General features: G+C 39.4%; 1 protein-coding gene across 1 annotated transcript in view; it reads left to right on the forward strand.

Moving 5' to 3' along the window:
* Positions 1–15,755, forward strand: part of HADHB (hydroxyacyl-CoA dehydrogenase trifunctional multienzyme complex subunit beta) — a 33,029-nt gene that overhangs the window by 6,585 nt on the left and 10,689 nt on the right. Inside the window, exons 2-7 of the mRNA XM_032866992.1 lie at positions 779–853; positions 962–1,006; positions 5,238–5,337; positions 8,541–8,585; positions 11,773–11,872; positions 15,659–15,746. Coding sequence (XP_032722883.1) covers positions 787–853; positions 962–1,006; positions 5,238–5,337; positions 8,541–8,585; positions 11,773–11,872; positions 15,659–15,746 — 445 coding nt within the window. The 5' untranslated portion in view covers positions 779–786. The remainder of the gene's footprint in view (positions 1–778; positions 854–961; positions 1,007–5,237; positions 5,338–8,540; positions 8,586–11,772; positions 11,873–15,658; positions 15,747–15,755) is intronic.

The following is a 15,755-nucleotide window of genomic DNA, read 5'->3' on the forward strand; positions in this document are numbered from 1 at the left end:
AATAGCAAGCTGATTAAAAAGTAGCAGGTGAGGGGATCCTGGGTGGCTCAGTTGGTTAAGCAGCCAACTCTTGGTTTCAGCTCAGGTCATGATCTTGGGATTGTGAGATCAAGTCTCCCGTTGCACTCTATGCTCAGTGTGGAGTCGTCTTCAGATTCCCTCTCCCTCCAGCACACAATCTCTCTCTCTTAAATAAATAAATAAAATCTTTAAAAAAAAAGTTAGAAAGTGCAATACACAAATTTTTTTTTTCCTTAGGGCATTAGGATGTAAGTTGCTAACATGACACTACACCAACCCTGAACACTTTAGTGTACATTCACCCACATATGAACATGCACAAGGTACTAATCACAATACAGCCTTCAGAGTCAGCAGATTAACATTGGTGGCTTCATGGTCATGTCCAGCAACCTCTCTACTCCTTTGGCCCCAGAGAAGGACATAAATTCTGGAGCTAGACTGCCCGGCTTCAGATCCCAGCTCTGCCTCTTGCTAGCTGTGGATCTTTGGGAGAGTCTGTCAATCCCTGCATGCTTCAGTTTTCTCCTTTCTTACAAAGGGTGTAATAATAATAATGCCTAAAATTGTTGTTTGCACGCTATGAAAGCCCTGTCAGTGTAGCTATAAGAATATTATTAGAGGAAGGATAGTTACTTGGTGATACATTAAATTTTACAGTTCTTTATAGTTACCACGGGTAAGATTATCAGAGATCATAGACTAGAAGCCACAAATTGCTCAAATAATCCAGGATATATTTTTGTTCTTTTTTCAGATTTCAGAATGACTTCCCTGTTGACTTACACATTTAAAAATCTTCCCAATACATCAAAATGGGCCGTCCAATTTTGTAAGTTTAATTTCTTCTTTCTTTTTTAAGATGAAATTTAGATTTTTAAGCATCTTCCGTAGGTATTGATTGTGCTGCTTTATGTAAACCATTTATTTTATCCTCTAGTTGTGAGACCTCTGAGCTGTTCCTCCCAGCTGCGAGCTGCTCCAGGTACAGTAATTTGTAAAAGAAACGTTTCTGGTTTAAATGTTAGATTCTAGAGCTGTGAATTCTGAATAAAAACCAAGACTAATTTGCAAATTCTCCCTTTTCTCTGAGCAACAAGAACATCACTGTTGCCTTCAAATTAGAACAGTATAGGGCTAACCAGTAATGATGTGGCATGGTGTAGAGTTGACAGGAGGCTGCTGCTGGTGTCATGGCAGTACCATGAACCCTGCTGGTCAGTTCATTCACCTGTCAGTCCTGGAGATGATTACCATACAGACATTCTTAAGGCAAAGTCAGATTTTTAAATTTGCAATTAGTAATAGGCTTCTCTATTAATGAGCATATACAAGAGCATATATGTATTCCTGAAATGTGGGTGACTGGGGAACTAGTAAATAAAAGAATGTTGTTGGGAATGCCTGGATGGCTCAGTCAATAAAGTGCCTGCCTTCGGCTCAGGTCACGATCCTGGGGTCCTAGGATCGAGCCTCACATCAGGCTTCCTGTTCGGTGGGGAGTCTGCTTCTCCCTCTCCATCTGCCGTACCCCCGCTTGTGCTCGCTTGCTTACTCTCTCTCTCTCTCTCTCTCTCCCAAATAAATAAATAAAATCTTTAGAAAAAATAAAAGGATGTTACTTAGTCAATATGAAATGAGTAAGTAGGGAAATGTGTTGATTTTACATGGTCATATAGACCCTTGGTAAACCCAGTGTAGATCTGCATCTTGAAGGCATCTATACCCATTATAGGTATGTATCTTCACTGGTCAGAGCTAAAAACGTTTTTATATGTTCATACCATTATTCTCTTTGCCTGGGTCCTCGAGTGACCTATGGCTTATGATTTTGGTTTTATTATGGTATTTCTACTTGGATAATAGTTGGATAGAAAAGTACTTTACCAGAATTTGGAAGACCTCTACTCTATTCCAGTTCTGTCTCTTTCTGGGCACTGTGGTCTTGAATTGGTCATTTTACTTCCCTGTGCTTTAATTTCTTTGTCTAAAAAAATAATTTTAGGCTTGTTGGCCTCAAGTTATGAAGATATCTCAAAGTACTTTAAAAACTAAACCCAATATGAATGTAAGATGATGTTTTTATATTTTACATATAGTATATTGTCAGAAATCTATTACTTAATCCCCCCCTAGCAAAGTTTCATTTTGTCATGTAACAATTATATTTCTTCTGGCTTCTAAATTCTAGCTAGAAAATGGATTTGTCTTAGCCTCATGAAGAATAATTCCTTTTTGTCTCATTTACCTTTTCCGTAATTCAGATGTTTGCCCACATGCTTTTGCTTTGCAGTCACACAAATGGACCTGATTCTTGACGACTGGGAGAAGGTCAAACTGAATACCAACAGAAGGAAAGCATTTATCTGGCATTTCAAGCATTTTTCTTTATACCATTCTTTAACTGTGTTTGTGTTTCTGTCTCCAACTATATTGCAAACCCTTGTGAGACTGGAGCATTTTTTATACCCCTGGTGTATTTGTGATTTGTGTTAGCCTGAAGATCATGTACAAGAAAGCACAGGATAAGACAGAGGAATGTGACCACCTGATTTGTGGGGAGGGAGCAGGCTTATGCTGGACAGGTTTTAGGTTGTAGTAATTTTGTAACATACTCCTCTTGAAGCTCATGTGAATGTCCCTGCTTGACAGGACTCTTAGGGTGAAGGGTTTAGAACAGAAGGATACAGAATTTATTGATGTTTTCAGTCTTTAGATGGGACTTAAGTGTCTGATGGAAATTTTGACCGTTTCAATGGTTATGTCTCTATTTGTTATGTATCTATGTCTATAAACACACCATATACATACACACACCACTGAAATAATACATGACACATATTTTATCTGCTTTGACTTCAATTATATGTGTAAAATACAGAATGTATATCAGCCATAGAATCCTAGGTTTTGGTTTAAATTTGCAATTAGTGATAGGCTTCTCTGTTAATGAGCATATACAGGAGGACCTATTCCCAAAATGTGGGTGACTGGGGAACTAGTTGGGAGGGGGTCATCTAGTCCAGCAAATAATAAAGTTTTGGCAGGGCAGGGACTAGAACCCAGATAGTTTAACTCGCAACTCAGATTCTTACAATACATTGCTATTGTGTACCCATATACTGTGGGATACATAAAAAGGAGCCTTTGAGAAAATTCTGATGTGGGTAGGAGCCATTGTGCACGAGAAACAGAATGAGAGTCCTTTGGGTGGTGGTTCAATACGTAATGAATAATGACTATTATTTTTAAATTTGGCATGTAGTATTAGTGTAATTACTTTATAATATGCTATATTGTTTAGAATAGCTAATTTTTGCCCCAGAGGTTGCCACAGAAGTTCAGAGGCTAGAACCACAGGTAACCATAGTTAATCAGGGAAGGCTTTACTAGGAGGTGGAATGTGCACCAGGCCTTGCAGGATAAGTAGGAATTAGATGGACAGAAGAGGCCACTCAGATGGGAGGGTACATGAATAAAGGCAAGGACGCTGAAATGAGCAAATGAGCAGTGTGAGGGCTTGGGGACTCGCTCATCTTATTACATGTTGAGAAAGGGGAAATTCTTTGGGATGGTTAAGGTGGAACTCGTAAAGCAGGGAATTCATTGGAAGAGTCAGGAATTTGAATTTTATCTCTAAGTGTATAAAAGGGACATGAGCTCAGTGGAATGACATGATGACATGTCATCTGACTTCCCCTTACTGCTTCATTCTCTCCAAGGTAAGTCACGAGTAATCTGCAGATCTTTTAATTCAGTGGCTTCTTTGCAGTCCTCATTCTCCTTAAGGATTGAAACACTTGACCATCTTGTGCTCCTTGATACTCTCCTGTTTTTGCTGTGAAGCACTGTTCTCTTCTGACTCTCCTGCTGCCTCTCGAGTTTACCTTTTGTCCCACATCTTCTTTCTGTCCTCTGAATGTAGGGAGGTCACAAAGCCAAGTGTCTTTAATTGTGACTAATGGACGCACTCAAGTGAAGGGTAAGAGGGCCAGAGTGTACTACAGCTGGGGAGTGTTAGGAACCAAGCAGCTCTAGGGGCCAGCTCCTTTGTTTTTCTCATGGCCAGATAGTATGTCACTTTCCTGGCTTTGCTGCTTCTCTCTTTATATCCTTCACCCTTCCTGCTGGCTTCTCTGCTCACTCAAGCTTTTTGCTGCTGCATAACTGGCTTACAAATGACCTCAGTTTGCTGGTACCCTGGTTTTTCTTCATGGCATCCTTTTCGCCTCAACTAGTGTTTTTCTTTATGCTTTTTTTGTAGATTCCTAAGAGAGAGAGCCTGTCTGGCATAGCATATCACTTATAGAAGATGACATGGTTTTTTTTTTTTTTAAGATTTTAATTTATTTTTATTTTTTAAAGATTTTATTTATCTATTTGACAGAGTGTGCGCACACTTGAGAGAGAGAGAGAGAGAGCACACAAGCAGGAGGACCAGTGGAGGGAGAGGGAGAGGCAGACTCTCTGCTGAGCAGAGACCCATGTGGGGCTCCACCCCAGGGCCCCGAGATCATGACCTGAGCCGAAGGCAGATGCTTAACCAATTGAGCCACCCAGGCACCCAGATTTTTATTTTTTTTAAGTAATCTCTACACCTAGCATGGGGCTTGAACTTAAAACCCAGAGTCCAAGATTCGCATGCTCTACTAACTGAGCCAGCCAGGTCCCCTTTGACTTTTTTTTTTTTTTTAAGATTTTATTTATTTATTAGAGAGATCACAAGTAGGCAGAGAGAGAGGAAGAAGCAGACTCCCTGCTGAGCAGAGAGCCCAATGCGGGGCTCGATCCCAGGACCCTGGGACCATGACCTGGGCCGAAGGCAGAGGCTTAACCCACTGAGCCACCCAGGTGCCCCCTCCCCTTTGACTTCTAACATGAATGACAGGTGTCACATTGGCTGTTTTCAGTGTGATAGATTACCAAACATTTGATAGAAAGAAACAGTTTTCTTAATGGCACAAACACCCTCTTCATTAGGTATAATCTCTGTATTTACCTTAAATGTCGTTTGGAAACTTGTAAATGCTAGTCTGTTTCTTGGTGTTTTTTGTTTTGTTTTGTTTGTTTTTTTAATTGAAGTGGTTTGGCAATTGGCAAATGCAACTTGGTCCTGAATGAGGTAATTCTGCTTAGAATGTCTGTCTTTAAAAATGTAAAAATGTCATCTGGCTTCATATAGTTGTATTAACAGTTCTTTGAACTTTATCTTAAAGCCACCCAGACCAAATCAAAGAAAACCTTAGCAAAACCCAACATAAGGAATGTCGTGGTGGTGGACGGTGTTCGCATTCCGTTCTTGCAGTCTGGCACTTCGTAAGTATGAAATGATTGTGCTCTTCTTTTTCTCGTTTTTTCTTCCCCCAGCTTTATTCGGGTATGATTGGCAAATGAGAATTGTATATATTTAGATTGTACAACATGATTTTTTAAATTTTTATAACTGATGATTTAATATACATATACATTGTGAAATAATTACTACAACCAGATTAATTTACACATCCATCACCCCACATACTTTCTTTACTTCTTTTAAGATACTTTCAAATGTGGTCTTTATACGGGTACTTGGGTGGATCAGTTGGTTAAGTGTCTGCCTTTGGCTCAGTTCATAATCCCAGGGTCCTGGAATTGAGCCCCTCATCAGGCTCTCTGCTCAGTGGAGAGTCTGCTTCTCCCTCTCTCTCTGATCCTCCTCCCCACTGGTGTGTGCTCACTCGCTCTCTTTCTTTCTCTCTCTCTCTCTCTCAAAAAAAATTGGTCTTTGTAAATGTAACCCAGTAGATAATACTATTGTTAGTGGACTAATGTATGGGTAGCATTTTTATGAAATTAATACAGAATAAGTTAAGCTAGTGGTAAAATAATATAGAAAAATTTGTTTTTTATCCTTTCTCATGAATAAGCCTAGTGTAGTTTTAGATTGAACCAGTCCTATTTTGAAAACCTAGTGTGGGTCCAGATACCTTGGTTCTAACAGACATATGCTTTCTTTGTCTGGAGATACTTCCATTGTTTCTGTGCTTCTTCAGAAGTTTGAATACTGAGGCTATGGGCCTACAGGTATTTACAAGGGCCTTTAATTCATTGCTTTGGCCTTCTGGAAATGATCAGAATTGTGGTTGATAGGCTGGTCCAAATCCCAGCATAGCACAACCCCAAGTAAATGGAACCAGGGTGATCCTAGATGTGTACAAAAATTTCCCAGAACCAAACTGCTATTCTCCTTAGGCTTTTCCTCTCCTTTTTTGACCCCAAGTGAGGCCTGGTCTGTCCAAAAGCTGATAACGGACTTTGGTAACTAGATTCAAACTAAATGAAGCAATAGTTCTATTCCGCTTAGGTTGTTTTGGTGTTCATATTTTGAATAAGCATTCACTATGTTAAAAACGCACTGGGGAATGTTAGGCATCTGCTAAAAATTGTGAGGCCGATCATTATGTACTAATATAGAAAGATCTTGAAGATATGTTAAGGGTAAAGAGCACAGTACAGAGCAGTATGTGTAATGCACATTGTTTGTGGGAGATGCATGCGTATACATCTACACACACACACACACACACACACACACACAGACAGTAAACGTTCTTTTTTAAACATATGGTTTAGGGGCATGTGGGTGGCTTAGTTGTTAAGCGTCTGCCTTCGGCTCAGGTCACGATCCCAGGGTCCTGGGATCGAGCCCCACATTGGGCTTCCTGTTCCTGCTTCTCCCTCTCCCACTGCCCCTGCTTGTGTTCCCTCTCTTGCTGTCTCTCTATCAAATAAATAAATAAAATCTTATAAATAAATTAATAAACATATGGTTTAGAGTCTAGAGAGTATTTTCTTATAGAAGTAATGCTGTAAGTGGTGGTGACAGAGTGTTACATCATAACCCAAAGAATATTTGTATGAGTCCAATCTGATATAAATAAGTGATTGAATAAATCCATACATGAAGAAGAAGGGACACATCGTATTTACCAAAGAATTTCAGCTAACAAATGTAGCAGGAACGAGGAAAATAAATAAATCACCATTAGAACACTACGGTAATAATTTCTACAAGCAAGATCTGCGAATGAATGCTAAAATTAGCGGGTGGGAGATGTTGAAAAACAGGATTTTGCATAGCCTCAAACTCTCTTCCCCCAAATATTCATTAATAACTTTGATGCTTTTAATATATGTCCACACATCCTTCATTATTCCTTCTACTCTGAAATGGAGCTACATTCTCCTCCCCTTGAGTGAGAGCAGGACTAAGTGAGTCCTTCTCTACTCAAGTTGAGTACAGAAGGGGAAAGATAGTGGAGAAAACTGGCAGAGACTGTCATCACTAGGAATAAGTCATGTTGCTATCATGTATATTCTGATATGAAGCAATACCTCTGTGGTATTCTTCTCCCAGACCCATTGACCCTAGTCTTCAATTGTCAAGGTCACAAAAGACACAGAAAGGCTGAGAAGCTGTCACAGATCGGAGGAAACAGAGGCATGACTACTAAATGCATGGATTTGGTCTTGGAACAGACAAGTAAGAAGGAATTAGTAGAAAAATTGGTGAGACCCCCCCATAAAATTAGCAGCCTAGTGAGTAGTAGTGTGCCAGTGTAATTTCTTAGTGTTGACTAGTGCATCATGGTGCCGTAAGATATTAGCATTAGGGGAAGCCACACAGAGGGTATTCAGGAGCTCCGTTCTATCTTTCCAGTTCTGTCATAAATCTCAAATTACTTCAGAAAGTTTCTTTAAAAGTCATACAAATGCCAAAGTCCCTTTGGGCATTACAAAATAAATAATGTATTTTAAAGATTTTGTTTTTTATTATTTATTTGAAAGAGAGGCAGTGAGAGAGAGCATGAGCGAGAAGGTCAGAGGGAGAAGCAGACTCCCCGTGGAGCTGGGAGCCTGATGCGGGACTCGATCCCGGGACTCCGCGATCATGACCTGAGCTGAAAGCAGTCGTCCAACCAACTGAGCCACCCAGGCGTCCCTAAATAATGTATTTTAAAAATGAAAGTAAAGAGCATTTAGAAGGTGGAATTTAGTTTTATTTTTTATTTTATTTTTAGAGAGAGAGAGAATGAACAAGTGGGGAGGACGGTCAGAGGGGGAGAAGCAGACTCTGCTGAGCAGGGAGCCTGAGGTGGGGCTCGATCCCAGGACCCTGAGATCATGACCTGAGCCAAAGGCAGACGCTCAACTCAACGGTCTAAGCCACCCAGGCACTCCTGGAGCTTAGTTTTAAAGAGCACGTAGCATATGTCGTGCTGAACAGTAAGATACTGCGCCACATCTTTGTTAACATTCTTAGCCAGCTCAGTAGGCGGTAAGGCTTGCCAGAACGTTCCCGCTGACGGATAGTAGTCACACTGTTGCTTCATTTGAGATGATGGACTGCCTTAGATAGTAAAATGAAGGCATTTACAGCAGCTTGTGTTAGTTGTTATCTCTACGGATTTCAAATAGAACCAATGTGTTTTTTATTAAAGTTCTAGGCTTTCAGTTTGTTTCTTTTCTTTCCCCAGGTATAAGGACCTGATGCCACATGATTTGGCTAGAGCCGCACTTTCGTAAGTAAATGCAGTTTTATTTTAGTTCTTATTTCATTAAAAGCACTTTCTCTAGTTTTTACATGTAAAACAACGTGTTTAGTAGAATTTCCGTATCTAGGATATTCTAACTTTTATGTGGTGAGAAACAAATACTGGCCTTTTAAGATTTATTTGTGCTTTTTTCTGGCCATAGGTACAGTACAAATTCAAGCAGCTGTCAGAAATGTTTATTTTGAGGTCTTGGCAAATAATCTCTTGGCATGACAGTGTTCTTTAAGGAGTGCTGTAGCTAGCTAGCCAGTATAAACTGATCAGAGTAAATGCAATATATATATATATATATATATATATATATATATATATATATATATATTTACTCCAATATATCTCTCTCTCTCTAGAGATAGTAATATTACCCGTGGTAATCGATTCTCTAGAGAGAGAGAGATTTTAGTAAAAATTTTTTTTAGTGATCTGGTGATTATTTTAGACAGCTGATATTTATCTAGAAAGAAGCCTAGAATGAGACCTAAAGATGAACGTGTAAAGCAAGTGAGAATATAAAATTAGGTGTGGTTACCTGAGATTGAGATGGATGCGGACTTTGAGGTAACTCCTACAATATGTGGCTGTTTGTGTGGTGGGAATAGCATGTAGAGCATTATCTCATTTTGTATTGATGCCCTGCCTCAGTCTCTTCTCTTCCTGCCAGACTTTAAGAATGAGTGAAAGCAGCAATTGCTTCTCTTTTCTTACTGTCCCATCTCCTTAATCTCGTAATGATTATTTCCATTCCGACTGCTCTTCAGTAACCCTACTTTGGAAGCTTCTCTTCATCATGGCTTTGTGGGCACTAAGTGCATGCGTCTTTCTCCTGGCTTGGGTCCTTTTGTATTCTGTAGCACTGACCTCTCAGCTGTACCTGATCCTGTCTCCCTTTGATTTCTTAATATTATGCCTTTAGGATTTTCCTTCCCTTTTCTGAATGACTCTTCTCTACTTTTTAAAAAAAAACGGAATCTCTTCCTCTTTCTCTATCTTAAAAGTATTTGGCAAATTTTTATTCTTAAAGCGTAGCATTTCTTTGTACGCATGCTTTTCCCTAAAAGAAAAATCTCGTCTAAGTATTTATTTTTTTTTTATGTGGAAGACTCCCAAATCTCTGAATTTGACCTCTTTTCTTAGACACTTCAAGTATAGCGTATCAAAAATAAAAATTAAGAGGGGTCCTAGCTGGTAGAACATGCGACTTTTGATCTCAGCATTGTGAGTTCAAGCCCCATGTTGGGTGTGGAGCCTACTGGAATGAATGAATGAATGGGTGAAAGAAAGAAAGAATAGCCAGCTTGTCTTCCTATTTCTGATGTTGGAGCCATTTCTGATTATGATCCCAGACTGGTGCTTTGCAAGTTTTCCTACAACTTTTTGTTTTAAAAACTGTCAAATGTAAGATAAATTGGGAGAATAATACAGTGAAAAAACCTAAATACCTCTTACCCAGATTTAATCATTGTTAACCATTTTGCCATGTTTGTTGTATCTATGTGGTTTGAAGCTTTTGGCAGTAAGTTGCAGTCATCTTGAAGCAGACATCTTCAGCCCAAAATACTTCAGGGTTTATTTCCTAAGAATAAGGATCTTCTCTCTATCCGGGATGTCATTATTGTGGCTAAGACAATAATGATGATTCCATTACTTGTAATGTTCAGTTCGTAGTCAGATCCCCCATAATTGTCTTCACCATAATGTCTTTTCTTAGTAGTTTTTTTTTTTTTTCCTTCCAATCAGGACCCAGTCGAGGTTCACATTACAAATGGTTATGACTCTTTAGTCTCTTCGATTTAGAACTTTTTCTTTCTCCTGCCAACTCTTTCCTGCCCCACATGATAATGATTTTTTGAAAACACTAGGCCACCTGTCCCGTAGAATGTCCCATATTCTAGATGTTTCTTCTTGATGATATTTAACTTCTCTTTTGAATTTCCTATAAACTGGAAATTAGTTCTAGAGGCTTGGTTAGACTCAAGTTAAACATTTTTTCGTAAGAATGCTTTATAGGTAAAGCATGTGGTATTCTGTCATGTCAGGAGGCACATGGTACATGATGCTAAATCTAAGTCATGGTGGTCACACTGCCAGGGCTTTTGGTTATAAAGGTACACTCTTTTCTTTTGCAATTAGTAAGTAATCTGTAGAGTGATATGGTAGCACCATGTTCTCCAACAGTCTTTCACCAAGTGGTTTTAGCATTCGTCTATCAACCTTAACTTGACAACGGCAAGGCCTCTGATATCCACTAGGTGTTCTTTAGAATATGAAAGTTCTTTTTAAACTCCCCTTTTTCCTTCCCTCCTCCAACTCCCAAGTATAGAATCAGCCACCCCTCTCAACCCCAGGGCAGCAGCTCTTTCTTCCCATGGGTCACCCCATGCTTTAATAAAACCACCATTTTGCACCCCAAAAAAAGTCCGAGTTCAAGATACGCTCATTCTATTCCTACTGGCAACTGGAGTGTTACTGCTTCTAGTTTCTGTTGGTGGGCAGAGCTAGACAAGTGTATGTGTGTATAGACACACACGAATCGTGTTTATATTGAGACGCCAAATTTAAATTTAATATACCTGGTATTTTACTTCAGTTCTTTGATTTTATAGCTTTTTTGTTTTTTTGTCTTTGATTTTATATCTCTCTTTTCTCTTTTGATTGAAACTTAGGTTTCTACTAATGTTACTATGTTTATGTATCTTTTATCTTTTTCTGGATTATTTTTGATTCTTCCTATTTAATTTCTCATTACCAATTGAACATCAAGTGTTGACTTTTTACTTATTTATTTTTAAGAAGATTTTATTTATTTATTTTGAGAGAGAGAGTGACACGTTCGTGAGCCAGGGGTAGGGGCAGGAGCAGACTCCCAAGAATCCCAAGAATCCCAAGCAGACTGAGCCAGAATCAAGAGTCAGACATGCAGTGTGCAACCGACTGAGCCGCCCTGTGCCCCTAAATGTTGACTTTTTAAATCACTTATTCATTCATTTCTTCTTTGATAAGGTGCCACATGCTTGTTGAATTAAGGAAAAGATACGGTCTCTATTCCTTTAAATTCAAAGTTAACGTCTTAAAAGAAGTACAGTGTTTTATCTGATGACCTCTGGCAATATATTGGTGTGTGAAATGTGTTTTTGCTCTGGATTTCTACTCTCAGGGGTTTGCTGACTCGGACCAATGTCCCAAAGGATGTTGTTGATTACATCATCTTTGGCACAGTTATACAGGAAGTGAAAACTAGCAATGTGGCTAGAGAGGTGAGTAAAACGCTGTATTGTTCGAAGAGATCGATAGGAGAATCACCTTGAATTTCAGTTAACAGAATTACTTTTTTAAATTATTAAAATTCATTAAGGCTATACATATATTTTAAATATTTAACTTATTTATTTGAGAGAGAGAAAGAGAGGGGGAAGGGAGAGCATGAGCAGGGGGAGGGGCAGAGGGAGCGGAAGAAGCAAACTCCCCACTGAGCAAGGAGCCTGACATGGGGCTCAATCCCAGGATCCTGAGATAGTGACCTAAGCCAAAGGTAGGTGCTTAACTGTGCCCTCTCATTAAAGCTATATTTGACTTTAAATGTGATTTTACAATTTGAATAACAAACGTTATTTTAATATTTAAGAGTTATAATATAGGGGCGCCTGGGTGGCTCAATGGGTTAGGCCTCTGCCTTTGACTCAGGTCATGATCTCAGGGTCCTGGGATCGAGCCCCGAATCGGGCTCTCTGCTCAGCAGGGGGGGCCTGCTTCCCCCACCCCCTCCTATCTCTCTGCCTGCCTCTCTGCCTGCTTGTGATCTCTTTCTCTCTCTCTGTCAAATAAATAAATAAGTAAATAAATAAATAAATCTTAAAAAAAAAAGTTATAATATAAATCAAATAACATATACTATGCTAATATATTTATTCTATTCTATAAATCAAATCGATTATTTAAGCTGCTTTCGGATATATGTTCATTTGTCCTATCTCTTAGGATAATAGAGATTATAGCAAAGTATGGCTAATGTGACTTTCAGTAATGTTACTGTGGCTACTAATTAACTTGAAATTTCAACATAGTGCAAAGAACTTATTTCGTAACGTGGTTTTTGTTGGAGGTAGGTAGCCTTGCTTATTCACTTATTCCCATTAACTGGATGACACATGGGGTGTTGTTTTCTTAAACGATTTCACAGGAGTTTACTTTTACCCTAGTTGGCACAGCTCCAGGTACTGTTCATTGGTGGCAACCAGGGTGATAACCGACCTTGAAACTTCCGTGCTGTGTCATACAGGCATTTCATAGTGAACAGTCCAAATGCATTTTCTGGGCTTTGTTTCAAGTTGGAAGTGATTATTTGGATAAAGGTGACTCCACATTTCAGCGTGCCAGTAAGCATTTTCTTTATTTTTTATTTTGTGCCTGCATATTACCGTGTTCATTATAGCTGTAGAGGCAAAGATTTCCATCACTGTCAGGTAGGAGGAAGGAAAATGAGCAGGACTGCAAGTACTGGTTCTACCCCACATCTTTCCCTAACAGCATATATTTACATTGCTGAAGGCCTGGCACACCTTAAGCCCGCAGAATCAACTGTATAATATTAGAGAGGCAGGAAAGAAGAACAGAAAGGTGTTTTTTCTCCCCGTCTTGATTTTTTTTTTTTTGGTTTTTCTTTGGGCTTTCACATTTCTAACTGTGTTGAATATGACAATTTTAGGAGTGTGTCAAGCTATTCATAATACGTTTTCAACCTTTATATTCTGGAAAAAAACTCTTATGAGAGCACTTAAAAAGTAAATACCGAGTGTTTTGATTTTCTTAGTATTTCTGTTGTATCCTAATTCTTAAAGCCATAATGTTTTTCTCTAAGTTTTGTCTGAAAATTCTGTATCTCGTGCACATCGTAGGTATTAATTGACCAGCATTTGCTTCCCTCTCCCTGCCGTATTGCATTGCAGTCCGGGTGATTTTTGTAGTGCTACAGGGAAAGGTGGTGTTGGGGGAATATGTTTTGAAGAGATCTCTCTACAGTTGTATTTTAACTTAAAAGCTAGTGTGACCTCCAGCTAGAGAACTTTTTAAGGACTTGTTGTCTGTATTAATAATGTTCAAGGAAATCCTAAAGGTTCTGATGCAGAGTTCCCCTGAATTTACTGAAAGACCTCTGTTTATTTCCCTGCTCTCCTATTTAACAATGTGGCATCTTCCTCCTTTTCCCTTAGTGTACTAAACAGGGCCTAGGCTTGCCTTGAGAGGTATTATTCAAGCTTTAAATAGAAGCACATGGACAAGGTTCACCAGAAACCACTTCTATTTAAAACTCTTTCAGTCCTGAGAGCCAGCTGGGGCCAAGGGTATAACACATGCTACAAAGGACCTTGTGAGGATTAGGCCGTAAGGACCTCAGTGCCCTTTCCACTTGACCCACTGATGTGTGCTCCTTCTCTGCCCCCTGGAGATTGGCTGCTCTGCTCCTTTTGAATATGGTCTACATTGAGAGGCTCACATCCCATTGCCAGAGTGTAGTTTTCAGCAAAGTAGGTTGAGCACCTAGTATCAAGCCTACCTAGAAAAACCGGAGGAAGGTTATGTTGCATATACAGTATTGTGACACACTTGAATTTCTAGATGATGGTGTATAGGGCGTGTAAGTATGATAGTAAAAATCAGTGAAGAAACATGGAGTCTGGGGCTCAGTTCGTTAAGCGTCTGACTTTGGCCCAGGTCACGATCTCAGGGTCCTGGGAACAAGCCTGCATCAGACTTCCTGCTCAGTGGGGAGCCTGCTTCTCCCTCTCCCTCTGCCCCTCCCCATGTGTGTCCTCTTTCTGTCTCTCAAATAAAATCTTAAAAAAAAAAAAAAATACGGACCCTTAATCTAGACTTTAGAAACATGTTTTTCTTTTTATCAAATTACAGGAGATCTTGTATTCCGAACACAGTTAAATAGTTTGAGAAAATGGCCAATAAAAAAGAATTCCCCTAGTGGGAGCCTGAATCTCATGGTAAATAGTGCAGGGGGTGATTGGTGGGGGGGGGGGGGCAGTGAGAGCATTATTTTAAAAGTGTAACTTTAATATTATAAACATATTTTATTGTATCTATGCATTAATTCTTTACATATGCTAAAATGGAATCAGACGTTGATTTTTTAATAATTTTCCCAATTAATAGTACAATGAAGTAATAGATATCTTCATTTCATGTATAATTCTTAATGTGCCATCATGATGGAGGCCATTTTGCAAGCTTAATGGAGCTCCTGAGTTCTTGTCAAGACCCATCAAATTATTCTCTTTTAAAGCACCTGTTAATGTCATCATCCGGGACGGTTTTCTCTTTTTCCAGTTGTTTACCTGGTCTCACCCTTATTTGTCAGAGGCTCACTCGGGGCTCAGGCAGTATTGCACAGGTTCTTTCATCAGCTTGAACTCCTGTGTATTGGCAAGTTTTCCAGTTTGACTTCGTGTTGGCTCTACTGTGTGCTGTGTGAAGTATGAGACGGTCGCTGAGGGAGATCAGCTGGCAGTGAGAGGAGTGAACTCAGAGGGGAGGGACCTGAGTGGGAATTTTGCTCATGAGTGGTCAGTTCTTTAGAAGTCACTTTCTGGTTTGACGACTTGTGCTTTGCCACTAAGGTTTTCAGCTGTAGGAACAGAGATCATGAGGCTTCTACTCCACAACGTGTTTCATCATTCCATCAACTGTATTTAACAGGTTTACTTTATTGGAAAACTTAAATTAAAATTGAATTATGTGTTGATATTTTTGAAGGCTTGGAGCAAAGCTTGGCTAAAAAATTAGGTGACAAAAGAGTATCGTAGCCTATTACCACACTAGATACTGGCTATCAAGAATTTTGCCATGTTTGTCAATTAATGGCTAGATGAAAAATAAGCCATTTCTGTAATGGGCTTAATTTTATTCAAATATTATTCTAGAATATTAACTTCCTTGCTTTCCTGATTCACTATATAGAGAAATGGTGCTCAAAGCATCATTTCTAGGTAGTTCTTCCTGTAGAAGTGACCATTTCATTCATGTATTTCCTGAAGGCTGCCCTCGGAGCTGGCTTCTCGGACAAGACCCCTGCTCACACTGTCACCATGGCCTGCATCTCTGCCAACCAAGCCATGACCACAGGTATGTTTA

The sequence above is a fragment of the Lontra canadensis genome, unplaced genomic scaffold (assembly GCF_010015895.1).
Source record: "Lontra canadensis isolate GAN:19392208 unplaced genomic scaffold, GSC_riverotter_1.0 scaffold32, whole genome shotgun sequence".
In the NCBI taxonomy this organism is placed as follows: Eukaryota; Metazoa; Chordata; class Mammalia; order Carnivora; family Mustelidae; genus Lontra; species Lontra canadensis.